The sequence below is a fragment of the Pelophylax lessonae genome, assembly GCF_965119305.1.
Source record: "Pelophylax lessonae genome assembly, contig: HAP1_SCAFFOLD_734, whole genome shotgun sequence".
Taxonomy (NCBI): domain Eukaryota; kingdom Metazoa; phylum Chordata; class Amphibia; order Anura; family Ranidae; genus Pelophylax; species Pelophylax lessonae.
Window position 1 is genome coordinate 21,579 of NW_028119614.1, and position 26,862 is coordinate 48,440.

The 26,862-nt window shown below is 45.5% G+C and overlaps 1 protein-coding gene across 1 annotated transcript; it reads right to left on the reverse strand.

The window, feature by feature from the left end:
* Positions 1–104: 104 nt before the first annotated feature.
* Positions 105–26,862, reverse strand: LOC309543695 (uncharacterized protein; the record flags this gene model as incomplete). The annotated part of the gene is made up of 10 exons (XM_082276145.1): positions 105–130; positions 231–432; positions 522–619; positions 736–859; positions 946–1,113; positions 16,474–16,658; positions 25,949–26,090; positions 26,217–26,444; positions 26,525–26,622; positions 26,739–26,862. Coding segments are annotated over 10 exons (1,395 nt in total), but the record flags the coding sequence as incomplete, so codon positions are not given.

A 26,862-nucleotide genomic window follows, 5' to 3' on the forward strand; every position in this document is an offset into this window, starting at 1 on the left:
AGACTGCTGATCATCCCTCACATACCTCTCTTCTTCTTCTGCTTTAACCTCAAATTCTATATAGATTGGATCTCCACTCTAAATCAAGAAAATTAGAGTGAATATCATCTGTAGGTTATAAGCTTTAAAACTGTGATATTATAAAAAAAAAAAAAAACACATCCTCCCCAGAAGTCCATGTTCTAGATACTCCAATCCTCCAACCTTGTAACATTGAGGGATGGTGTGACCTTCCGGTGGGGAATCCCGGGAATACAGAGGACGGGGACATCTCTCTGGTGGGTTTCTGTAGCTGGATGACTCCTCCATGGTGTCCTGATACAGATCTTTGTGTTCCTTTAGAAACTCTGACTCCTCCATCACCCCATCCTCATCATCCTCCTCTTTTATCTCTTCTTTAACCTCAACTTTAGAATCTCTCAGGTTTCCACTCTGAATATATAATAAAAATGACATCAATGGTAACAATGCAGATAATGTACAGATCCTAATGATACTATCAGTGATTGTTCCTCATCTACCTGATGATGGTGGGGGATGGTGTGACCTTCCTGTGTGGAATCCCGGGAATACAGAGGACGGGGACATCTCTCTGGTGGGTTCCCATTACTGGATCCATCTGTAGGAAACACACACACTGCCTGAATACATTGTTTCTATATGTTTATCAGATGATGGGGGATCTAGGTGGAGCCTCCGTACTGCTCTCTCCTTTACAATAAAGTCTCCTCTTACCCGGTGATGTGAGGGGCGGCTGATTCTCCATCATGACGTCCTTGTAGAGATCCTTGTGTCCTTCTAAATACTCCCACTCCTCCATGGAGAAATAGACAGTGACATCCTGACACCTTATAGGAACCTGACACACACAATGATACAGTCACCATCCAGACACATCCCAGGTCTGTTACTGGATAATGTCCCAGAATTCCCAGCACCGCTCACCTCCCCTGTCAGCAGATGGACCATCATGGTGGTCAGTTCCAGGATCTTCTGCTCTCTGTTCCTCTCAGGTATCAGAGAACGAGGTGGAGGCACCATGATGGGGCTCTGGGTCCTGCTCCATCCCCCTGAGATTGGCTCTCCAGTAGACTCCTTCACTACAACACAATCCTACAGATCAGGAGAAAGATAAACCGATATCAATCATCTGACATCATCTACATGTCTACAATAAGAACATGGTCTATTGACCAGACTAGATAAGAGTGATGTCATGTGATCTCCCAGAATCCTCCTCACCTCTCCAGTCAGGTCTGTGTTTTATTAATAGAGATAAGAGTGATGTCATGTGACCTCCCAGAATCCTCCTCACCTCTCCAGTCAGGTCTGTGTTTTATTAATAGAGATAAGAGTGATGTCATGTGACCTCCCAGAATCCTCCTCACCTCTCCGATCAGCAGGTAGATAATCTCCAGGGTGTGGCTTAATAACCTCTCAGTCATGTGACTCCGATCCTCCTCCATCCTCATTGGTGTGGTCATGTGATCTATGCAGGTTTCTCTGTAGATGGATAATGAAGAATTATCTGGATTGCATTGGTTGGACAATATTAGGATGGGGATATAAGGGGTTATAGGCGGGTTGCCCCCGGTGGGAATTGGAACATGTAGATTGGGTTAATTAGGGGGATCTTTTTATAAAGAGTGGTCACAGGTTCTCTGAGACAATCAAGACCAATGCAGAGCCCATAGCCCTTGATTGGACAGGAGGAGGGACAGTCCACTGCCAGAGTGTAGGGGAGTAGAGAAGAGTGTCGGTATTGAGGGATCAGAGGATCGGATAAGTAAAAGTGCGTTTACTGGTTCCCTACACCAAAATGACCATGTAACCCTTGAAGAGGGGCTGCCCCCATTATACGAGGGTTAAATGCTCATTTGGGTTTTGGTAATTTTTTGTTTCCCCAGAGATGGGCTTTAAACAAAATAACATTCTCACACACAATAAAATCTGTATATTGAAACTTGTAAAAACAAAGCCCCCCCCCCCCCACACACACAATTATGTCAACCCTTAAAACTCTGTGTTCCCATGAAATGGTAACTAAATTCACTACTCAACATGGTGCAAAGACAATGCTATAAAAGCTCCTACAGGTCATTCGTTTAGAGAAACCCGGTAATAACGGCCCCAGAATCATTTCTCTCACTCTAGTGTGCGGCCAATACCCCCTTTGTGACAGTGTAATATAAATGACAGGTCCTCTTTAATCACTTAAGCCCCGGAAGATTTTACCCCCTTCCTGACCAGGGGGTATTTTTTGCGATTCGGCACTGCGTGATTTTAACGGGCAATTGCGCAGTCGTGCGACGCTGTACCTAAACAAATTTGACGTCCTTTTTTTGCCACAAATAGAGCTTTCTTTTGGTGGTATTTGATCACCTCTGCGATTTTTTGATCATGCGCTATAATCAAAAAAAGAGCGACAATTTTGCAAAAATAACAATATTTTTCACATTTTTTTATATGAAATTACCCAAGAAAATGTAAAAATCAAATTTTTAAAAATTTTTTGGCCAATTTGTTTTCTGCTACCTATGTTTGGTAAAAAAAAAAAAAAAAATCACAATAAGCGTATTTTAATTGGTTTGCGCAAAAGTTATTGCGTTTACTAACTAAGGGAAAGATTTTTGTCATTTTTGTTGTTTTTTTTTTTAAGTTATGGCAGCCATCTGCGATTTTTTTTTTTGCGGGACTGCGACATTGCGGTGGACAGATCGGACCCTTGACTGACATTTTTGACACTTTTGGGGGTACCAGTGACATTACTAGAGTAATCAGTTTTATACATATGCACTTTTACTGTAAAAATGACACTGCCAGGGAAGGGGTTAACTTTATTAGAGATGCAGTGACTATGTGTGTCACTAGGGGCGTGATTCTTACTGTGCAGGGATGTGGCTGTGTGTGTAACAGCACAGATCAACGGTCCTACATAGCAGGACCGTTAGATCAGTGCTTTTTCACAGGGAAGAATGACAGGCGGCTTTGTTTACATTAGCCGCCTGCCTTTCTCCCTTCACAGCGGACGCTCGCGAGTGACCGACGGACATCGGGTCCACCGGTCACACGCATGGAGGTGTCCGTGAACGAGCCGAGGTGGGAGCGCGCCTCCGGCGATGCACGCTCGCCCGCTATTGGCTCCCAGGCTAGTGACGTACCGGTACATCACTATGCCTGGCCGGGGCTGACCGCCGCAATATATGTACTTGCGGCGGTCGGCAACCGGTTAAGGAGACATTAGGGGTTTATTAGACCTCCAAAGTCACCTATGGACCCCAGTGAAGCTGATGAAGTACAGATTGGGATCAACCAGCTTCATCCCTGACCACAGTGACCGGGGAACAATGGCACTAAACCTGGAAGTGATGAAATGCTCATCTCTTCAGCATTCATTCACCAGAGAAGAGATCTGAGAACTGATCACCCTCCACTCCATCCACCATGCCGATCCTGGGCCTACAGGAGGGGCAGGCACATGGTTAATGTAGTGAAGCATGGAGATATTTGTATCTTCAGAGGAAGGGTGTGAAAGGGCAAATTTCAGGAGAACTCAAATCTCATCCCTCTTTACAAGAGACTGCTAAGGTGAGAAGATGATTGGTGGGAAAGGTGACAAATCTCCAGAATAATCTCAAGATAATTTTTCGACCCTGAAGGGGTTGATCTAGCTTTCCACACTATATATGTGCGTATCATCATCTGCTGGAGATAAACAGTGACTATGGAGGAAGAGGACGGACGTGACGGGGGGGGGGGGGTTACTGGGTGTAAATAGAAAATAAGATCTTATTACCTCCTCTACTGCCACTTCCAGCAATGTCTCCTCTCTCCTTTGTGCCACATGGAACTTGTGTCTGTACCTGCCATCACTTCCTGTCTTCCATAGAGACTTCCTGTCTGGGTAGAAGTGAGATCACCACCTTGTGGAGCTCAGAGGAACTGCAGCCCCGAGAAACGTCTCGTAGTGCGAACACAGCCTTGTGTTGTATATCCTTATAGATGGCTCATCTCCACTCCCACCAAGGGGGGGGGGGGGGGAGAAATATATTACTGCCTATTACCTTCACACGCTCACCCCCCCCCCCCCTTTCCTGGCCAGGCAGGCTGCATGCTCGGATTAACAGTTTTGTATTTATTTCCCGGCTGACCTCACACAGTTTTTTTTTTTTTGTTTCTTTGCTTTAAACACCTACTAGATTCAGAGTCTGGAATGTATATTTGGGGGACTCAAAATTTGGGGGTGTGAAAAAAGTCTTTACCACTTTCCGACCTCCCTATAGCAGTTTTATTGCTACAGGGCAGCCGTGCTGCTCAGAACCACGTATATAAACATGATCCTGCACTTCCAGGTAGTATGCACAAGTGCGCGCTGCCAGCGGCTCACTACCACTGTGATTCTACACAGCAGGTCCCGCAGACGCGATGTCCTCCGACACCCGTTGATCGTTCGGTACACAGGCAGAGAATTGCAATCCATCTATGTAAACAAGGCAGTATCCGTTCTGTCAGTAGGGAAAGCATGGATCCTTAATTCCTGCAAAGCAGAGGCACTGATCCATGCCTTCCCCTAGTAAAAGCACCTCCCCCAATACACCAACACTGGCTAGGCACACATTTAACCATTTGATCGCCCCTTCCCAGCCAGTGTCATTAGTACAGTGACAGTGCATATTTTTAGCACTGATCATTGTATTGGTGTCACTGGTTCCCACAAAGTGTCAGTTAGTGTCTGATTTGTTCGCCACAATAAAGTCCCGCTGTAAGTCACCAATCACCGCTTTTACTAGTAAAAAAATAAAAATTCCATAAATATATCCCATAGTTTATAGACAAGAAATTTTTTGCGCAAACTTATTAAAATAAGTTTATTGAGATTTATTTTAAACAAAAAACATGTAGCAGAATACATATTGGCATAAATTGATGAATAAATTTAATTTTTTTACATTTTTATTGGATGTTTTATAGCAGAAATTAAAAAATATTGTTTTGTCAAAAAATTTTTGTTTATAGCGCAAAAATGAAAAACCGCAGAGGTGATTAAATATCCCCAAAAGAAATCTCTATTTGTGGGGGAAAAAAGGACATTGACTTTATTTGGGTACAGCGTCGCACGACCGCGCAATTGACAGTTAACAATTTCAGCCCTGGAAGATTTACCCCCCTTCATGACCAGGCCATTTTTTGCGTTACTTTATTTGAAAATTTTGCGGTCATGCGACGCTGTACCCAGATAAAATCAATGTCCTTTTTTTCCCACAAATAGAACTTTCTTTTGGGGGTTATTTGATCACCTCTGTGATTTTTTATTTTTTGTGCTATAATCAAAAAATGACCGACAATTTAAAAAAAAAAAATATATATTTTTTACTTTCATGAGGGCGGCGCCTGTAAAAACAATCAAGTGGCTGAACAGACCATATGATTGTTTCTATGGTGCAGGGAATCACCGGCAGAAAAAGAAGATATGTGAATGATGCCTGTAGCTCCACCCATCATCCAGATATCTTCACTCAAAGTCCATGACGTCATATGAGGTCGTTGGGTGGGAAGTGGTTTAATACAGGAGAATAATGTCCGCACCCCCCCTAAGCATCCGCTTATTTGTAGAGACATAAACCATTTGGAGTGCCAGGATCCCAATCTTCTTCTCATTGGTAGAATGTCAAGGATTTTGCAGACAGAGGAAATGAGCTTTTCAACGTTAGCAAGCATGTTGTGTGAAGGTCCTTCTTCATTATAATGACAATGTGGGGGAGAGAAATTGTCTGCACCTTCCTCCAGTACGGCATCCATATCCTCTCCATTCCCTCCTGTCTCTGCGTCATAAACTAGGGAAGATAACCCGCAAATATATCCCATTCTAGGTTGGTGTACATTATTCTGCTCACACAATCAGTGCAAGTCCAGCTGGTCACTGAGGCATCAAAAGAAACTTGAATGGACAACCATGCTCCAACCAAATACTCCTTTATTAGAATATTTGCAGAAGTGACAACATGGCAGGAGAGATGAGACTGTCAACGCGTTTCACACTACAAGCATTTAGTCACAGCAAACCCGCCATACTGCTTTCTCTCTATTTAAACATACAACATCAATAACCATATTAATTAATATTTAAGCTGAACATCATCGACATGTGCAGAATGGAAACATTTGTTTTATTTCGGATAAATCGGTTTAGCTATTTATTTCGCTTTCTTGAATTTGTTTAATTTAAGCTTTCAGGGCAATTCAAATCGGTCGAAAATGTATCAAGCATTGTTGCTGGAGCAAAGGATTCCTCCTGGCACAGTCAGAGGCTTAAAGGTGACTGAATGTTCAAGCATGGCCTGAAGTGCTTGTCCTGACGGTCCAAATGTCTGAGACCAAAGCTGTACCCTCCTATCAGAAGAGGAGCAACCAGGTCCCCATAGGATATGTATGGGTGGCACAATCTGAAAAAGACCGGTAAGCAACCTCTCCCCCAGAAGTGGAGCTCTTTGCTGACTATTTGGTTGAGGACTTTCTTTCTCTCTTCAATTCTTTCTGGACTTCAAGTCAGAACTGCAGGAGCAAACCTCTTTGGAATTAGACACTGACTCTAGAACTGCAGTTTTCTTTCATTCGGCAGACATTTACTCTAAAGCAGGAGGCCGGACTAAATGCAGCTCATTGCTATCAAATGAAGCTAGCCCTTAAAGGATACAGTTTAAACTCTTGCAATGCAGACAAGATTGTCCCACTCATAGAATTATTCTTTTGGACAGAATCAATATTCTTCATCCCAACTTCCATTGCATTGGAAGAGAGGCAAAGGTTAAGGCAGGTTCACAGGCTACAACTGCAGACAGATAAACCCCTTAGGGACAAGTCCAACACAAAGTTACCACCAGAAGACCCTAAACCCCCCAAGGACCCACCTAATCATTATTATTGAATATACCCCTGAAGGACACAGCATCCCCCAATGGCAACTCCATGCATATGGCTAAGCTCATGAAGGCCACGTCAACCAAATAGGTGACTCATTATACTGGAAGACCTCTCCCTCTTCACAAGTGCCTAATCTGACATCCTGCAGTGCAGGTAGAAGTGTTCTGGTTGGGGTTTGAACTGAGCAACCCAGTGCTGCAAGGTGATGACCACTAAGACATTCTGCTGCTCTGCCCTTCTGATCAATTTGCACCACTCTTCTAGCATGAGCTTCTAGATTATACATCATAGGGAAAAAAGGCAATGCACTGCTTTGGAAGTGCGAAAAAAAATTGTATTGCAGGTAACTCTGCAGGAAGGGAGGTACAAAAACCTGCTTATAGACCATCCTCATCTTCCTATTAGGAATTGTTTGAAGAGGGTTAAATTGGTCAGTTGACTGATCCTGCAAGGGAAAAGCTTGACATTGTCAGAGTTGAGACTCCTTGCACAGGGAGAGATGTAACAGACTCCTTTAGAGTGTATTGACTACCTGTGGCAACCTGTTGGTAGGGGTCATCTTCCTCCCTGGATGCCTGAACAAAGCAGGAAATTTATACAGGGTTTTGCCTGTCAAGCACCAAAGGCCCAGTCTACGGTGTGCATAATACATGGAGATCTGGAGAGGCTTAATAGAAAGTGTCCATTAGTCAGCTTCCCATACACCAGCTTTATGAGGCCTGCAGAAGGGCTGACAATCCAGGAACAGTATCAGTAAGGAAGACGCTGCCCCCTCCAGCTATAACCTGCATAGAGCAGCCACAGCATAGAGGGATTAGGCTGCAGTGGCACAAGGACCTGTCACAGTAAGAAATAAATCCATGATAAACAGACATGGTGCATAGGAGAACTCCATATTGTGTGGGAAAAAGAAATATATTACCTATATAATTGCTACTCAAGCTATGTAGTAATTTAGAAAAAAAAAAAATTTGCAATTCAAACTACGGGTGCTAAAGTCTCCTAAGCTGTCAAAAAAGACAGTGTAACAGTTGTTTGATTGCTGGTTGAGAAAAACCCGTAAGGGGTTAATTACTGCTAAAGGAATACTGACACTGCAGCTTCTCACATCAGAGCACCATCCCAGCAGGTGAATAATCAAACAGACCCTGCCATACAGATGTAGAGCCCTCCTAGGTAGGGGCTAGAATGAGTGGATAGAGTTTTTGGTTTCTCTGCCTAACAGGGACACAGCTCATGCTGTCTTGATGTTTCACACTGATCCAATAGCCATGGAGTATATTGGACAGTGGGTGGAGTCCTGGCAGATGAGAGCATGGATGTCTGTACCAATGTTGTTGAAGTATTTTCTAATTTGTGTATGTTGTCTAGTATAAGGTGTTATTAAACGGACGATTTCTGTTTTTGGTTGTTTCAGGCCTCGGAACATAACTTTCTCTCTTTTGTGCTTATAAGCCCTATTATAAGCTTTTTCGCAGTGTAGTCCGTGAATAGCCTCTAATAAGCAATCTCTTTCTAAGGGAGTCCACCCCCCATTTAAAATCTTCGTCGCTTGAACAGATTCGATGCAATCTAAGATACTGGGAGTAGGGTATACTATGTACCGGGGGTTTGGATGAAAGCTATTGCCATGTAAAACCGTGTTGCCGGCTGTCGGTTTTCTATAAAGTGTAGTTTCTATCCCGCCTTCTTCTTGTATAAGAATTTGTAAGTCTAAGATCACACTACTACACATATACAGTATCTCACAAAAGTAAGTACACCCCTCACATTTTTGTAAATATTTTATCCTATCTTTTCATGTGACAACACTGAAGAAATTACACTTTGCTACAATGTAAAGTAGTGAGTGTACAGCTTGTATAACAGTGTAAATTTGCTGTCCCCTCAAAATAACTCAACACACAACCATTAATGTCTAAACCGCTGGCAACAAAAGTGAGTACGCCCCTAAATTAAAGTGTACGAATTGGGCCCAAAGTGTAAATATTTTGTGTGGCCACCATTATTTTCCAGCACTGCCTTAACCCTCTTGGGCATGGAGTTCACCAGAGCTTCACAGGTTACCACTGGAGTCCTCTTCCTCTCCTCCATGATGACATCACAGAGCTGGTGGATGTTAGAGACCTTGCGCTCCTCCACCTTCCGTTTGAGGATGCCCCACAGATGCTCAATAGGGTTTAAGTCTGGAGACATGCTTGGCCAGTCCATCACCTTTACCCTCAGCTTCTCTAGCAAGGCAGTGGTTGTCTTGGAGGTGTGCTTGGGGTCGTTATAATGTTGGAATACTGTCCTGTGGCCCAGTCTCTGAAGGGAGGGGATCATGCTCTGCTTCAGTATGTCACAGTACATGTTGGCATTCATGGTTCCCTCAATGAACTGTAGCTTCCCAGTGCAGGCAGCACTCATGCAGCCCCAGACCATGACACTCCCACCACCATGCTTTACTGTAGGAAAGACACACTTGTCTTTGTACTCCTCACCTGGTTGCCGCCACACACGCCTGACACCATCTGAACCAAATAAGTTCATCAGACCACAGCACATGGTTCCAGTAATTCATGTCCTTAGTCTGCTTGTCTTCAGTAAACTGTTTGTAGACTTTCTTGTGCATCATCTTTAGAAGAGGCTTCCTTCTGGGACAACACCTATACAGACCAATTTGATGCAGTGTGCAGCGTATGGTCTGAGCACTGACAGACTGACCCCTCCCCCACCCCTTCAACCTCTGCAGCAATGCTAACAGCACTCATATGTCTATTTCCCAAAGACAACCTCTGGATATGATGCTGAGCATATGCAATAAACTTCTTTGGCTGATCATGGTGGCGAGGCCTGTTCTTAGTGGAACCTGTCCTGCTAAACCGCTGTTTGATCTTGGCCACTGGGCTGCATCTCAGTTTCAGGGTCTTGGCAATCTTCTTATAGCCTAGGCCATCCTTATGTAGAGCAACAATTGTTTTTTTCAGATCCTGAGAGAGTTCTTTGCCATGAGGTGCCATGTTGAACTTCCAGTATGAGAGAGTGAGAGCGATAACACCAAATTTACCACACCTGAGACCTTGTAACACTAACGAGTCACATGACACTGGGGAGGGAAAATGGCTAATTGGGCCCAATTTGGACATTGTCACTTAGGGGTGTACTCCCTTTTGTTGCCAGCAGTTTAGATATTAATGGCTGTGTGTTGAGTGATTTTGAGGGGGACAGCAAATTTACACTGTTATACAAGCTGTACACTCACTACTTTACATTGTAGCAAAGTGTAATTTCTTCAGTGTTGTCACATGAAAAGATAGAATAAAATATTTGCAAAAATTAGAGGGTGTACTTACTTTTGTGAGAGACTGTATATTTTATCTTGTACATAGGATCATCAGGACAGATACCTATAGATACACAACAGATTTTGGTCTGATTTTCCCCCCTGTGTCTGCCCCAGGTCAGGTTAATTTGTTGGGGGTTCGAAGGAAGGCCGTGTGCTAGTAAGTCATGTTTGTATTTATTATGATGTACATAAATACAGATTATGTTCTATGTTTATGAAACACTAATATCGAGTCTGTTAATTTTAAGAGAAAACTGTCTGTACATCTTCATAGTCCTGAAGAAGCCTTGTGTGAAACGCGTTGACCAATGAACAGATGAAGATAGAGGAATATGATCCGAAGCAAACACAGTGACGTGCCTCCATCCCTAATGGTTAATGCAAACAGAAAACAGAGGTCGTGGGACTTTAAATGAGGCCGGTCACCAACTAAGATATATAAAAATAGAATCTGAACGTAGTCATTTATTATACATACAGTAATTGATACAAATGTTGGCATCAGTAACAAATATGATGCAGACATGTATACAAAAAAAGCTGACACAAAAAAATCCATATAGTAAGGAGATTGTTATAATAGTAATAAGATATATTCAGTAATAAAGTACATGGTCGTCACTAAATGTTACATCTAAGTGAAGAGAGGAAATATCTATACCTACACGAACCTTATGATATATACCAACTTATCCTTATATATGTATGATGTACATGAGTGAAATTAGTAGGAGACATTGATCTCCTGTGTACGAGCTGAGCTCAGTTTGGGGCCAGTTTCCTCATTTTATTGAGATCTGGTTTTAGATAAATCAATAAATATTATTTTAGGATAAATCCATGTAGTTGTTATCTGTCTCATGCTGTGCCCTTAAAGTCCACACATATGACAGTGGTTCCTTGTGAACATCTGTAGTTTCCATTTCTCTGAACAGATAGGATGTTGGGACTCTCAGGATAGCTCTGGTTTTTCTTCTCCTCTCCAAGTTCTCCAAATAAAACATAAAAACACATCCCCTAGACTGGTCATTGGAGACAACGAGCGGAAGAGTGTGTGCACCTGGCTGTGTGAAAATACCCTGTATCTGGCTGTGGAGGCCCAGGCAAACCAATATCCAAGCGGCTCCTGTGGGGGTACCGCTACGCAGAAAGCAAACCTTGCTTCAACAAACAGTTCTCTCCTCAGGACAGAAAAGAAGACAAAGGTAGGCGACTGCACCAAACTTTGATAAGATGCTGCAATGTACATCGATCACCCATAGAGCAGAGTCCTCTCCATATGTTTTCCTTTTGGTTAATCCCTAGCAGCCCGCATGGCGTCTGCTCCCTTCTGCTGACCTCAAGACAAACATACTCACGTGTCCCGCACCTCTTCCACAGGGCAATCGATGCATCTGTAGGGCGACCCGGATCCCAGAGGCAGGAACACAACTGCTATATCTGGGTTGGGCACGCTTAGGAGACATGTGCAGAATGGAAACATTTGTTTCGTTTCGGATAGATTCGTTATGTTACTAATTTTGTTTTGTTATGGAATTCCTTTAGTTTGGTTTTGGAATTAGGTTACTTTTGTTTAGTTTTCATTAAATTTCTTTTAGTTTTCAGTAAAATTTGTTTAGTTTATTAATTTTCTAACGAATTTCAACTTTTCAGAACAATCGGAATTCCGATCGGTCAAAAAACGATCGACCGATTTGAATTCTGTGTGAAGAAGTAGCTGGTTGTTAAATGGGGGGCTGGCAATGAGTAAGCGACATCCCTAAGTCGTGAAACGCGTCTGCCTTTATGTCCTGCATCCACAGTGTGTTGTTCCAGTTTGCCTATTTGTTTGATGTGGAATAAATTTTACTCCAATTTTTGATTTATATCGGAGTGCGGTCATCTCTTCTTTTTTGCTTCATGTGATTCCGGATTGACGGATCCGACCAGCACCTGACATCCAGCCCACCTGGAGCGGTCTTTCCCCAATTGGATTTGGGCTGGGAAGCCAGCCACCCGCATCCTTAACAACCGATGACTCATCAGCTGTCAGCGGGCTTCCCCACTGACAGATGAATGGAAAGAAAACAATGCCGGCATTGCCAGGCCCTAGAAAAATGTTAAAAAAACTATGTGGGGTTCCCCTCCCCCCCAGTCTATACCAGGCCTACACCAAAATGTAAAAAAAAAAAAAAAAAGGACGTGGGGGTCCTCCAAAATCCATACCAGACCTTTACCTGACCATGCAGTTCGGCAGGTCAGGAGAGGGGGGATGAGGGAGTGCCCCCCCTCCTAACCCATACCAGACCACATGGCCTCAACATGGGGGGGGATGCTTTGGAGAAGCTCTCCCCTGCCACCCTCAAAGCACCTTTTCCCCATGTTGATGTGGTTGTGGGGGTCTTCAGGCAGGGGGCTTGTCGTAATCTTAAGGCCCTTTTAGCAAGGGGGCCTCCAGATCCCGCCCCCCCATGTGAATGAGTATTGGGACCATAGTACCTGTACCTATTCACCAAAAAAGTGGCAAAAAGTAATAAAAACACACACACAATTTTTGAAAAATCCTTTATTAAAAAATAAAATCCAGCCTCCCCCGATGTAGATCCGTCATCAATCACAACGCCCGCGACACCCGAAAAAATAAATTAAAAAAGACGCTCTCGCCGTCATGGAGGCCCTCTGCCTACTGCAGGTTCCCCGTTTCACATCTTTTATATAGGTAAGGGGCGGGGTCACCTGTCTACATCACCTGGTGGCACCACCCCTTCTGACGTCAGGACCCAGAATGCACCAGTCCATGACATCAGAAGGGGGCAGTACTACCAGGTGATGTAGACAGGTGACCCCGCCCCTTACCTATGTAAGAAATGTCAATTGGAGGAGGAGCCTGCAGTAGTTATTTTTTTAATAAAGGATTTTTCAAAAATTGTGTGTGTGTTTTTATTACTTTGACACCTTTTTGGTGAATAGGTACAGGTACTATGGTCCCGATACTCATTCACATGGGGGGGGGGGCGGGATCTGGGGGCCCCCTTGGTAAAAGGGGCTTTCATATTACAAGCCCCCTGCCTGCAGACCCCCGCAAGGCCATGGTTGTGGGGAAGAGGCCCTTGTCCCCATCAACATGGGGACAAGGTGCTTTGGGGTGGGGGGGGGCAGAGCTTCCCCAAAGCACCCACCCCCCATGTTGAGGACATATGGCCTGGTATGGTTAAGGAGGGGGGGCCCTCACTCGTCCCTCCCACTCTCCTGACCTGCCGGGCTGCATGCCGGGATAAAGGGTCTGGTATGGATTTTAGGGGAGAACCCACGCTGGGTTTTTTTTTTCTTTCCTTTTGGCCCTGAAGGGCCTGGTATGGACTGGGGGGGCACGCCCTTTTTCTAATGCCGGCACTCTTTTCTTTCCATTCATCTGTCAGTGGGGAAGCCCGCTGACAGCTGATGAGTCATGGTTAGTAAGGATGCGGGCAGCCGGCTTCCCGGCTTGCTGCTTAACAACCAGCTATTTCTTCACACAGAATTTGCATCGGTCGATCGTTTTTTTTTTACTGATCTGAATTTGAATCGCTCTAAAAAGTTGGAATTCCTTAGAAAATGAATAAACAAAACACATTTTAACAGGTTTCAACAAAATTCATTACAATTTCATTTGGAGATTTGGATACATCCGAATCTAGGAATAACCAAAAATTTGATAAAAGAAAGACAAGCTCCAAACAGAAATATATATCCTAGATGGATATTGGAGTAAAGGTATCCACGTCCCAAAATTCATTAAAAAATAGGAACAAGGAGGGGCAGGGGGACTTTTAAAGGGGATACCGTCATTAGACCAATAATCAAAGTACATATAGGGTAAAAAACAATCTTTATTGGAAGAAACCATCATCATATATAGAAGAGATTGCTGTATTAAAAAACATAGATACTGTATTGCAAATATTGTAGGTAGCATGCACAGAAACCCAAGGGGTAACAAAGGTTTGATTTTGATTTTGTTCCACTCATCATGTTCTTTTTCATTCTTGTTCTGGTAGCATCTGTGATGTCCCTTATCTGTGTATATGCCCCTGAAGAAGCGGTCACCCGCGAAACATGTTGGGCCAGTGTATGGGCATCAACGTTCATCACTACATCAAACCTATGTTACCCCTTGGGTTTCTGTGCATGCTACCTACAATATTTGCAATACAGTATCTATGTTTTTTAATACAGCAATCTCTTCTATATAGGATGATGGTTTCTTCCAATAAAGATTGTTTTTTACCCTATATGTACTTTGATTATTGGTCTAATGACGGTATCCCCTTTAAAAGTCCCCCTGCCCCTCCTTGTTCCTATTTTTTAATAACCAAAAATTTGTCGGAATTTGTATTCGCACCGAAACGAATTTTAACGTGTCTAACACTTAATGGCCACCCACTAACAGCTGGGCTCCAAGTCAATGCAAATGGCCACCGATGGTGGGGCCCACTCTCCAGGCATGGATACTCTACATATGTGTGCCATAACACCACCCCGCTGATAGCTGGGGACTCAATGACTACTCGGGACATCCTGGAAGACTTCTGGATACCAAAGGAAGCTCCTGACATCCCGCACAGCTGCCCAGCACCAGACCCGCCCACCAATACTTCCAATAGGTAGGAAAACTTCATACAAAAATGGTCCTATAAGTGAGGAGGACAAAAAAGGAATGCAGCCATTGGCTAATTTTGAACATTTATAGGGGTGGGGTCTTAGGGGGGGGACAAGGGCGGGGCTACCCAAACGTATGCGCCATGGACATCTGTCAGGAAAGCACATTATGGCCACTAGATGGAACTGACCATTATAGGAAATCCCAATTCACCATGACTGGGGGAATGCGGGTCACATTTCATCAACACATTTATAACAACCAGATCTGTAAGTGTTTGTGAAATCTTCCCACACAAAATGTACTCAGCCAATGAAAGGTAAGGACTCCATTTTTATTTTTCTCCTGCTATCAATGGCCAACACGGGACAACACTTCATCCATGTCTTTGGTGATCTCTGATCTCCTTATGAATTGTTTCTTACATGATGAAGATCAGCCATGGAGTATATCTGAGGTGTATATCAGGGTGTGCTTCTTCCCCATATGTCCACCAACATTCATATTGAAGACATTTCCCGCACTCAAGGCACTAATACACCTGCAGGGTTGTGTGGGACCCCTGATGTACAGGAAGACAGGACTTCAGTGCGGAACATTTCCCTCACTCAGGACAGGAAAGTGGCTTCTCCCCCGTGTGAGATCTCTGATGTTTGGAAAGATGGGATTTCTGTGAAAAACATTTCCAGCAATCAGGACAGGAATACGGCTTCTCAGCAGTGTGCGATCTCTGATGCACGGAAAGATTGGACTTCTCTGAAAAGCATTTCCCGCACTCAGGACAGGAATACGGTTTTTCACCAGTGTGCAATCTCTGATGTCTGGAAAGATCAGATATCTGTGAAAAGCATTTCCCACACTCAGGACAGGAATACGGCTTCTCACCAGTGTGCAATCTCTGATGTTTGGAAAGATCAGATTTCTGTGAAAAGCATTTCCCACACTCAGGACAGGAATACAGCTTCTCACCAGTGTGCAATCTCTGATGTCTGGAAAGAGAGGACTTATCTGAATAACATTTCCTACACTCAGAACAGGAATACGGCTTCTCGCCAGTGTGCAATCTCTGATGTTTGGAAAGACCAGACTTCAGTGAAAAACATTTCCCGCACTCAGGACAGGAATACGACTTCACACCAGTGTGCAATCTCTGATGTCTGGAAAGAACGGACTTATCTGAAAAACATTTCCCGCACTCAGGACAGGAATACGGCTTCTCCCCAGTGTGGAATCTCTGATGTCTGGAAAGATATGACTTTTGTGAAAAACATTTCCCACACTCAGGACAGGAATACGGCTTCTCACCAGTGTGCAATCTCTGATGTGTGGAAAGATATGACTTTTGTGAAAAACATTTTCCACACTCAGGACAGGAATGCAGCTTCTCACCAGTGTGAGATTTTTTATGCACATTAAGTTTGGATTTAAAACTGAAACACTTCCCGCACTCAGTACAGGAGAACCTCTTATCTGGTGGAAGGACAGCACTGTCCCTCACAGTCTGAGGTTCCTCAGGATAAGAGGAATATGATGGTCCGGCACTGTCCCTCACAGTCTGAGGTTCCTCAGGATAAGAGGAATACGATGGTCCGGCACTGTCCCTCACAGTCTGAGGTTCCTCAGGATAAGAGGAATACGATGGTCCATCTACACTGTGTGGTGCCGGATGGATATTTGAGTTAGCCGGGTTTTCTCCTGGACTATACTGTGTGATGTCCTCATCTTCTACTTTACAGCCTGGAGACAAAGTGAGACAATCCTCTGAGGTTTTCCTCATCTCCCGTCCATCTACTAAAATAGAAATACAAAGATTATTACTAGACATGAGCAGATTGGTTCCCCTAAACTAGGACTCCGCCCACATCAGGCAGCTTTGTCTCTGAGGATCTTACAATTCCCCCCTCAAAGTAACTAGTAAATGGGTCCTCTGATCTCCTACCAGTTCAGTTCTTTATTCATGGACCTTAGTCAGAGAGTGAGGAAACAACAAGAACTGTCTTTTATAGGAGTGACAGTGATGAGGGGATTATAGGACGAGTGTCCCCTCCCCCTCTATCACTCATTGCCATCTTCCCAACACAAGAAGTCCCGCACTTCCTTTTTTAGTCCATGATTTAGTCATGAATAACAGCGGGGCTGAGCCCCACCAGAGGTCAGAGAGTGAGGATGGGGGGAGAACAACCAAGATGAAGACTGGGCTGATCCTGAAGACCACCATCATTGGGTTACTGACTCCTCCCCCATTATCACTTTCTGTTTAAGGTCCCAAAGTTGGAGGATGTTATCACATTATTATCACCATGTAAAAGTCTGTCCTCGAATCAGATATAAAATGTGATATAAAATAAATAATAAATCGGTACAATCATGTAGTGTAAAGAATGGTGTATAAATATTCACAGAAACATTCACCCAATGGCAGCTTACATTCAGAAAGTTTCTTTCACTAAACACAAAAACAAATAAAGAATCAAAAAATGCAGCGCCAAAAAAATCAAAATAAATTTCTTCCCCCAAATCTGTAGACAATAAGTGGGAAATAATTTCCCTCCTCTCCTCCTTCCTCTTCCTCCACGGTATATATGGGGGGGATAGAAAATATGGGCGGAGCCTATGCAGGGACGACCCATCTCGGCCATCCCAGGGAAGGAGTATCTGAGTGAAGGATCACATTGTCAAGCTTCATCTTGGATTTTAATGTTGAATAAAGCAGATAGACGGAGAGCACTAGAGGGGAGTTATTTTCTACCCTCCCCCCCATATATACCGTGGGGGAAGAGGAAGGAGGAGAGGAGTGAGCGATATCCCTAGAGGGGGAAGGGATCTGTGGGACTTGCTGGTAACACAGGAGTCAGATGGTAAGGTGAGTGGAAGTGACCACCAGCACCTTTCTCATCTGCAATTTCTGCACTCGCACTTTATCATTTATATTGGCCCTGACTGATGACACGTGTCACATGACACACATTTCTATCCTCTTATTGGATGATCACATTACTATTTATTCATTTCCTGACACTGTTTAATAGATTTCATATTTTTGAATTGTAAGTCTGATTGTTACACGGCGCGGTGATATCGCACAGATTGGATTATTATTTCCCACTTATTGTCTACAGATTTGGGGGAAGAAATTTATTTTCATTAGATTTTTTATCAGATATAAAATGTCCAGCTGGTAGGAAATGGGCGTAACAAAGAGAATCCATATTATGTGTATATACAGTATCTCACAAAAGTGAGTACACCCCTCACATTTTTGTAAATATTTTATTCTATCTTTTCATGTGACAACACTGAAGAAATGACACTTTGCTACAATGTAAAGTAGTGAGTGTACAGCTTGTATAACAGTGTAAATTTGCTGTCCCCTCAAAATAACTCACCACACAGCCATTAATGTCTAAACCGCTGGCAACAAAAGTGAGTACACCCCTAAGTGACAATGTCCAAATTGGGCCCAATTAGCCATTTTCCCTCCCCGGGGTCATGTGACTCGTTAGTGTTACAAGGTTTCAGGTGTGAATGGAGCAGGTGTGTTAAATTTGGTGTTATCGCTCTCACTCTCTCATACTGGTCACTGGAAGTTCAACATGGCACCTCATGGCAAAGAACTCTCTGAGGATCTGAAAAAAAAAAAGAATTGTTTCTCTACATAAAGATGGCCTAGGCTATAAGAAGATTGCCAAGACCCTGAAACTGAGCTGCAGCACGGTGGCCAAGACCATACAGCGGTTTAACAGGACAGGTTCTACTCAGAACAGGCCTCGCCATGGTCCACCAAAGAAGTTGAGTGCACGTGCTCAGCGTCATATCCAGAGGTTGCCTTTGGGAAATAGACGTATGAGTGCTGCCAGCATTGATGCAGAGGTTGAAGGGGTGGAGGGTCAGCCTGTCAGTGCTCAGACCATACGCCGCGCACTGCATAAAATTGGTTTGCATGGCTGTTGTTCCAGAAGGAAGACTCTTCTAAAGATGATGCACAAGAAAGCCCGCAAGCAGTTTTCTGAAGACAAGCAGACTAAGGACATGGATTACTGGAACCATGTCCTGTGATCTGATGAGACCAAGATAAACTTTTTTTTTTTTTTTCAAGAAAAATATAATATTTATTGAGTACAAACAGTACACTGAATAAATAACATGAACGGTAAATAGAACCATGTACAAAACCAGTGTCCAGAAAAATACAAACGTACAAAGAATATGACAGCAACATTACAAAGAAATGACATCCATATATCATTGCATTCAGGTGACTATTATAGCGAGCATGTGCCCATGTGCATAGGGGGAAGGAGAAATAAACACACGCAAACATTCTTTGCATATAGTAATAGGACCATGCACATCCAGCATTATAGTATACACCTCTACGAAGTATCAAAAACCCCACCTGAAATACTAAGTGTCAAGGACAAGGGAAGGGGAAGGAACAGTGGCAGAAAACTTAAAAGGGAAAGGGGGGGGTTAGGAGGGAAAAGCAAAGAAAAGGAAGGGAGGACTCTGCACGCTAGATCGTCTCAAAAAATGTCACTCTATCCCATGAGCAGCCGATCCATAACCAACTGGGGAGGAGCCAGGGCAGTCATCCAACCAAGGTTGCCATAATGAGGTAAATTTCTTGTGGGCTTTTCGATGCCGATATGTCAGTTTTTCCCTGATTAATGAGGCATTGACCTGTGTTATCCACTGGCCCCTGCTCGGCACCCTGGAGGAGATCCAGAATCTAGCAATCAATTTGCGAGCAATGTACAACAATCTCAACACGGCAACATGAGCATTTGGGGTTAGAGTTTCCACCTCCAGAGCACCAAGCAGACAGACCACAGGATCCCTCAGGAGCTGGAAATTATACACTTTAGAAATTGTGGCAATTACCTCTCCCCAGTAGCGAAACAGTTTGGGACATGTGTATAAGTGTACCCTGGTCTCTCTCACATTTGGGACACAAGGGGGTAGATCTGCGTCCCCAACGGAACAATTGTACCGGTGTTCTGTAGGCTCTATGAAACAAAAATAAGTGAGATATCTTGTGGGAGGCTGATACTGACACCAGAGGGATCGATGAGAGGCATAAATCCCACGTTTCCCCATCTATGGGTCCCAGATCCCCCTCCCACCCCGCACGAGCAGGGAGGGATGAGGGGTCCTGCACGGATCCCAACAGAAGGGCATAGGCCTGCGAGATCATACCCTTCTTGTCCAAGACCCGAAACACCTCGCCCAATAGGCGGTGAGTGTCGGGCGTCAGAGAAGACAGACCCGCCTGGGCCAACATTGCGTGTCTCAATTGGAGATAGCAAAAAAAGCAGTGCCTAGGAACTCCAAACTCCCCCCTGCAAGTCCTGAAAAGATTTCAATACCCCCGCTCTGAACAACTGTGCAATAAAGTATACACCATGGGCTTTTCATATCTCTGCGCCCTCTAAACGAAATAGTTCGGAGAGGTTACGGTTATCCCAAATCGGAGTCTGGGGAAGGTAGCCCGTGATTCGCAGCATACCCTTGACACAGCGCCACACCATGCGGAGCAGAGTGACTGTGGGCAATCGAGTCCCCATATTGGAGAACCCAGATTCAAGGTGTACAAGGACAGGGTGGGGCTAGTCAGGAGGGACCAGTAAGGACCTGACAGGATCAAACGGATCCAACAGACCCCAGCCCCCCATATGCTGAACCTGGGAGTCTAGAAAATAGATTCTGGGGTTGGGGACAGCCAAGCCACCACAATCCTTGTCCATCTGAAGGGTAGCCAGCTTAATCCTAGCCACCTTTTTTGCACCATATCAGTTCACGGAATTGGGATTCAATCCTATAAAACCACTGCTGGAGAATCCAGATCGGGGAGTTGTGTAGGACATAAAGAAGTTGTGGAGCCCACACCATCTTAATTAAATTGACTTGGCCTGCAACCGATAAGGGAAGTTTGCACCAGCTCGTGCACTTAGAGCGGAACTTCTGCAGCAGAGGTACGAGGTTCAACGTGATATATTGGGTGGGATCAGGAGACACCTGAATCCCCAAATATTTAAAAGAGTCAACCACTCTCACTGCAGATGCGCAGTCCGGGAGAGGCTGAGTTATGGGATCAAGGGGCATTAAAACTGATTTATCCCAATTTATGGAAAATCCAGACAGGGACCCAAAATAGTCAATAAGGGACATCGCCGCCCGCAAGGACTCCCCTGTATCACTCAGATAGAGCAGCGTGTCATCTGCATAAAGTGAGATAACGTCTGCACGAGAGCCCCTTCTGAACCCCACTATGTCAGGGGAGGACCGAATCCGTGCCGCTAAGGGCTCCAGCGCCATGGCAAACAGCAATGGATATAGCGGGCAGCCCTGTCTAGTCCCCCTGTGCAAACAGAAGGGTCCAGAAAGCTCCCCGTTCACCCTAAGTCTGGCCGTGGGAGCAGCGTATAGTACCCACACCCATGTCAGAAAGTTATCTCCCACACCAAAGCGCTTGAGAACTTCCCACAGGTACACCCATTCAACGCTGTCAAATGCCTTAGCGGCATCTAGTAAAAAGACTGCCCGGTTCCCCGGGTTGTCCACCGGGATCTGAAGGTTCAGAAATAGCCTGCGGAGATTAAGTGCCATCGATCTGGTCGGGATAAACCCCGACTGATCCCTATGGACAACCCCCTGGACAACGGAGGACAGCCTAGTGGCCAGTATCTTAGCAAGAAGTTTAACATCTGTTGTGAGTAGAGATATAGGTCTATAAGAATCCGCTAAAAGCGGATCCTTGCCAGGTTTTAGCAGTAGGACAACTATAGCTTCGGACATAGAGGGAGGGAGGCGACCAACACGGAAGGCGCTCGTTGAACACCCGCAGCAGCACGGGCACCAACTGTTCAGCGTATCGGCTGTAAACCTCTGACGGGAGACCATCCGCCCCTGGAGATTTACCAGGCTTAGTGGATTTCAAGGCCACATAAATTTCGCTTTCCGTAATGGGAGCCCCAAGCACAGCCACGTCCGAGGCAGACAGAGAAGGCAACTCGCAGGAAGCCAAAAAAACAGCAACTTCCCGGGAAGTAGCTGAGATTTTAGAGGAGTACAGGTCAGCATAAAACTCCCCAAGCACTCTCCCTACGTCATCCGTGGCGTGCCAGAGCACGCCCTGAGGATCCTTGATCATGGGGATAAAGGCCGCAGGTTGTTGTGACCGAACCAGCATGGCCAGCATATGACCTGTATTTTCCCCCTCTTCAAAATACCTCTGCTGCAAGAAGAACCGCTTATTTTCAGCTTTTTGAATCGATACAGACTTGGCCATAGACTGGGCAGCCAGTCAAGACCTCAGAGTGTCATCAGACGGACCTCTCACATAAGTGTCCTCTGCCCTCGTTACCACATCTAACACATTAGTCTCCCATTGCTTGGTGCCCGTCTTAATGTTATTAACCACACTTATAAATTGACCTCTCATAAAAGCCTTAGCTGCATCCCACACCACCCCCACTTCAGCGGAGTTTAAATTATTAGCAAAAAAGGATGCCAGTTTGGGCGGTAAGGGGTCAGCGTTAGGAAAGAGTGTCAGCCAGAAAGCATTGAGTTTCCAAAGTGAAGTCCCCCTAGTATCCAGTAGGGACAAACGAACCCAAAGGGGAGAGTGATTGGATACCTCCTGAGGGGTATAATCCGCCGCAACCACCAGAGGCAGCAGCGAACCATTACCCAACCCCAGATCAATTCTAGATAGGCCCGAGTGGGACGCCGAGAAGCACGAAAACCTCCGTACCTCAGGGTGGCCCAACCTCCACACATCTGTCAGTCCGAGTTCACCCACCAACCGTGCAAGGGGCATAGCCCCCCCGGCCGTCACAGGTCCACCAGAGTGAGGCGAGAACCTATCCCAGGCAGGGTCAAGTACAGCATTAAAGTCTCCCAGCATCAGCAGGGGCACATCCGGGAGTTGAGCAATATGTGGCACAATAAGTCTAAGCACCCCTGCAGAATACGGGGGAGGCACATAGACCGCTACAAGTGTGTACCTAAGGCTTGCAAGCTGGCAGGATAGAACAACAAACCGGCCTTCAGGGTCAATTACTGACTTTGAACACTGGAACCGAACCCCCTTCTTGTTTAGAATACACACCCCTCTCGAATAAGTGTCACAGAGTGAAATTGGTGACTAAATACACTAGGAGCTAAACACGGGGTAGCGGAAGGAGACATACGAGTCTCCTGCAGGCAAACCACGTCCGCCTGCAGGCGTTTAATGGTGCTGAGCACTGCCGTCCTCTTAACCGGGTTGCCGAGGCCCCGCACGTTCCAGGACATCACACAAACATTATCAGCCATAGTCAAAGTGCAGCTTTATATGGAGCGTCAGGCATCCCGGCCAGAGAGGCAAGAAAGGGTGCCCAGAAGGGATAGACCTAGTACCCCCCTTCCGCACATCCCCACCAGAGACAGACCATATCAGAAGTGGCCGTCCAGCCCATACAGTACCGGAGCCACCCCAGCATTGAGAACATTCAGGAGAATCAGCATCAGCACAGGGCAACATTAATGCAGTAAAGTAATAATATGCATGCAGATAAAGCAATAATTGAACCAAAGTCCAGGACCAAAAAAAGGGAAAAAAGGGGGGATAGCAGGGGAATACACGTCTGCCACATGTGGGGAAAGAGAAAAATCAGTAGGACACGTCCAATCAGGACCAAGGGGGGGAAACCGGAGAGGGACCACCGATGCCAATGCAGTCGCCTCTAAAATAGCAACCATGTGAGGGGTAGCATTAAAGTGTGCAGCAAAAAAGCTCCCGCCATAGCAGGAAAAGTATGTGTAACCTCATGAGCCAGGAATAGGCAGGAGAACCAACAGGATCCATGACCGGCCGACCAGAGTTCAAAAGGACCAGACGATAGGAGCAGTCCTCAGGGGTTTTCTCTCCTAGGAGAAGCAGCCGCTCGCAGGGCCCCACCATTTGCATCCAGCCATTGTACAGCAGCAGAAGGCTTATCAAAGAACAATACCTCGTCCCGGGCCACCACCCGAAGCCTGGAGGGGCACAGCATAGCATATTGAACATTCAAGTCCCGCAATCTCCGCTTGACCTCCACAAATTTCGCCCTCTGTTTTTGCACCTCCGCAGAATAATCGGGGAACAGGGATATCCTTGAGTTGTCAATTTTCAACCTCCCCTGCATGCCTCTAGCTTTAGTAAGGATGGTGTCACGGTCCTTATAATTGAGGAGTTTAAAGTCGAAAGTACGTGGGGGGGCCCCAGGAGGGAGAGGGTGCATAGGAACCCTATGGGCACGTTCCACCGAAAACATGGTAGTAAAGGAGTCTTGTCCAAAAGTGGAGAGCAGCCATTTCTCAATAAAAGCCACAGGATCTTTACCTTCCACCCGTTCAGGAATCCAAATAGCTCTGACATTACTCCGCCTCATCCGGTTCTCCAAATCATCTAGGCGTGCAGCTTGTTGGGCCGAGAGCAGCGCAGTTTGTTTTACTTCCCTTTGCAAGGGCGCCATGTCATCCTCGAGGGAGCTGACCCTTCCCTCCACCGCTGCTGTCCTCTCCCTCAACTTCTGCATGTCATGTCTCATGAACGATATCTCAGCCTTGACCCCCTTAAGCTCAGCGGTCAGGGCCGTAATGGAAGTAGTACAGGTGGTAACCGCAGCCATAATGTCCCTCAATGTGGGTTCGGAATCCGGAGCAGGAGATGACTGTCTAGGGGCCTGGTCCGCATCCGCAGCCTCCCAATCCGCGATCTGGCGGGAAAGATCCCCAAGTGGTACTGTGTCATCCGCGTCTGAATGGAACCCCGGCGAGCCGGATCGATGGTCCCCAGACTGGGCAGGGGGGTCCCGGGCAGCAGGCTTGGCAAAGAGTTTCTGAGCAGCTTCCAGGTATGTGGTCTTCTGTGCTGCACGCTGCGGGGCGCCGCCATCTTGGGCCGGGCCGGCCCAAGCAGATTTACCCTCCTTACTCTTCGCAGACATTGCGGATGACAAACGGGGGACTCACCGGGTGATCGCCACACTCCAGGGAACACAGGGCACCGGCTGACGGTAAAAAGCAAGGCAGGATGAGAGGTTACACAGGATTACAGCCAGGATCAGCAGCGCAGCTCACAGCATGCACGTCCTCTCACATCCGCAGCTCGGCCATTCCCCAAGATAAACTTATTTGGTTCAGATGGTGTGAAGCGTGTGTGGCGGCAACCAGGTGAGGAGTACAAAGACAAGTGTGTCTTGCCTACAGTCAACCATGGTGGTAGGAGTGTCATGGTCTGGGGCTGCATGAGTGCTGCCGGCACTGGGGAGCTACAGTTCATTGAGGGAACCATGAATGCCAACATGTACTGTGACATACTGAAGCAGAGCATGATCCCCTCCCTTCGGAGACTGGGCCGCAGGGCAATATTCCAACATGATAACGACACCAAACACACCTCCAACATGACCATTGCCTTGCTAAAGAAGCTGAGGGTAAAGGTGATGGACTGGCCAAGCATGTCTGCAGACCTAAACCCCATTGAGCATCTGTGGGGCATCCTCAAATGGAAGTTGGAGGAGAGCAAGGTCTCTAACATCCACCAGCTCTGTGATGTCATCATGGAGGAGTGGAAGAGGACTCGTGGCAACCTGTGAAGCTCTGGTTAACTCCATGCCCAAGAGGGGAAAATAATGGTGGCCACACAAAATATTGACACTTTGGGCCAAATGTGGACATTTTCACTTAGGGGTGTACTCACTTTTGTTGCCAGCGGTTTAGACATGAATGGCTGTATGTTGAGTTATTTTGAGGGAACAGCAAATTTACACTGTTATACAAGCTGTACACTCACTACTTTACATTGTAGCAAAGTGTCATTTCTTCAGTGTTGTCACACGAAAAGATAGAATAAAATATTTCCAAAAATGTGAGGGGTGTGCTTACTTTTGTGACATACTGTATATAGCAGTGGATAGAGGGGAGAGAGCAGAAGTCTGTAATGTACAACATAGAGTATATAGTGCAGGGGTCAGGACTCATAATATTGGTATTCAGTAATCAGTGGTGGATTACATGTATTTATGTCATGTATGTATTTAGTGTTAATGACCCACCTGTGCTGATCTCTGTAGGAGTGTCCTCCTCTATAAATGTCCCCGTTATTCCATCCTCCTCCATAGACTGCTGATCATCCCTCACATACCTCTCTTCTTCTTCTGCTTTAACCTCAAATTCTATATCGATTGGATCTCCACTCTAAACCAAGAAAATGAGAGAGAATATCATCTGTAGGTTATAAGCTTTAGCATTGTGATATTATAAAAAACAAAAAAAAAACATCCTCTCCAGAAGTCCATGTTCTAGATGCTCCAATCCACCAACCTTGTAACATTGAGGGATGGTGTGACCTTCCTGTATGGAATCCCGGGAATACAGAGGACGGGGACATCTCTCTGGTGGGTTTCTGTAGCTGGATGACTCCTCCATGGTGTCCTGGTACAGATCTTTGTGTTCTTTTAGAAACTCTGACTCCTCCATCACCCCATCCTCATCATCCTCCTCTTTTATCTCTTCTTTAACCTCAACTTTAGAATCTCTCAGGTTTCCACTCTGAATATATAATAAAAATGACATCAATGCAGATAATGTACAGATCCTAATGATATTATCAGTGATTGTTCCTCATCTACCTGATGATGGTGAGGGATGGTGTGACCTTCCTGTGTGGAATCCCGGGAATACAGAGGACGGGGACATCTCTCTGGTGGGTTCCCATTACTGGATCCATCTGTAGGAAACACACACACTGACTGAATACATTGTTTCCATGTGTTTATCAGATGATGGGGGATCTAGGTGGAGCCTCCGTACTGCTCTCTCCTTTACAATAAAGTCTCCTCTTACCCGGTGATGTGAGGGGTGGCTGATTCTCCATAATGACGTCCTTGTAGAGATCCTTGTGTCCTTCTAAATACTCCCACTCCTCCATGGAGAAATAGACAGTGACATCCTGACACCTTATAGGAAC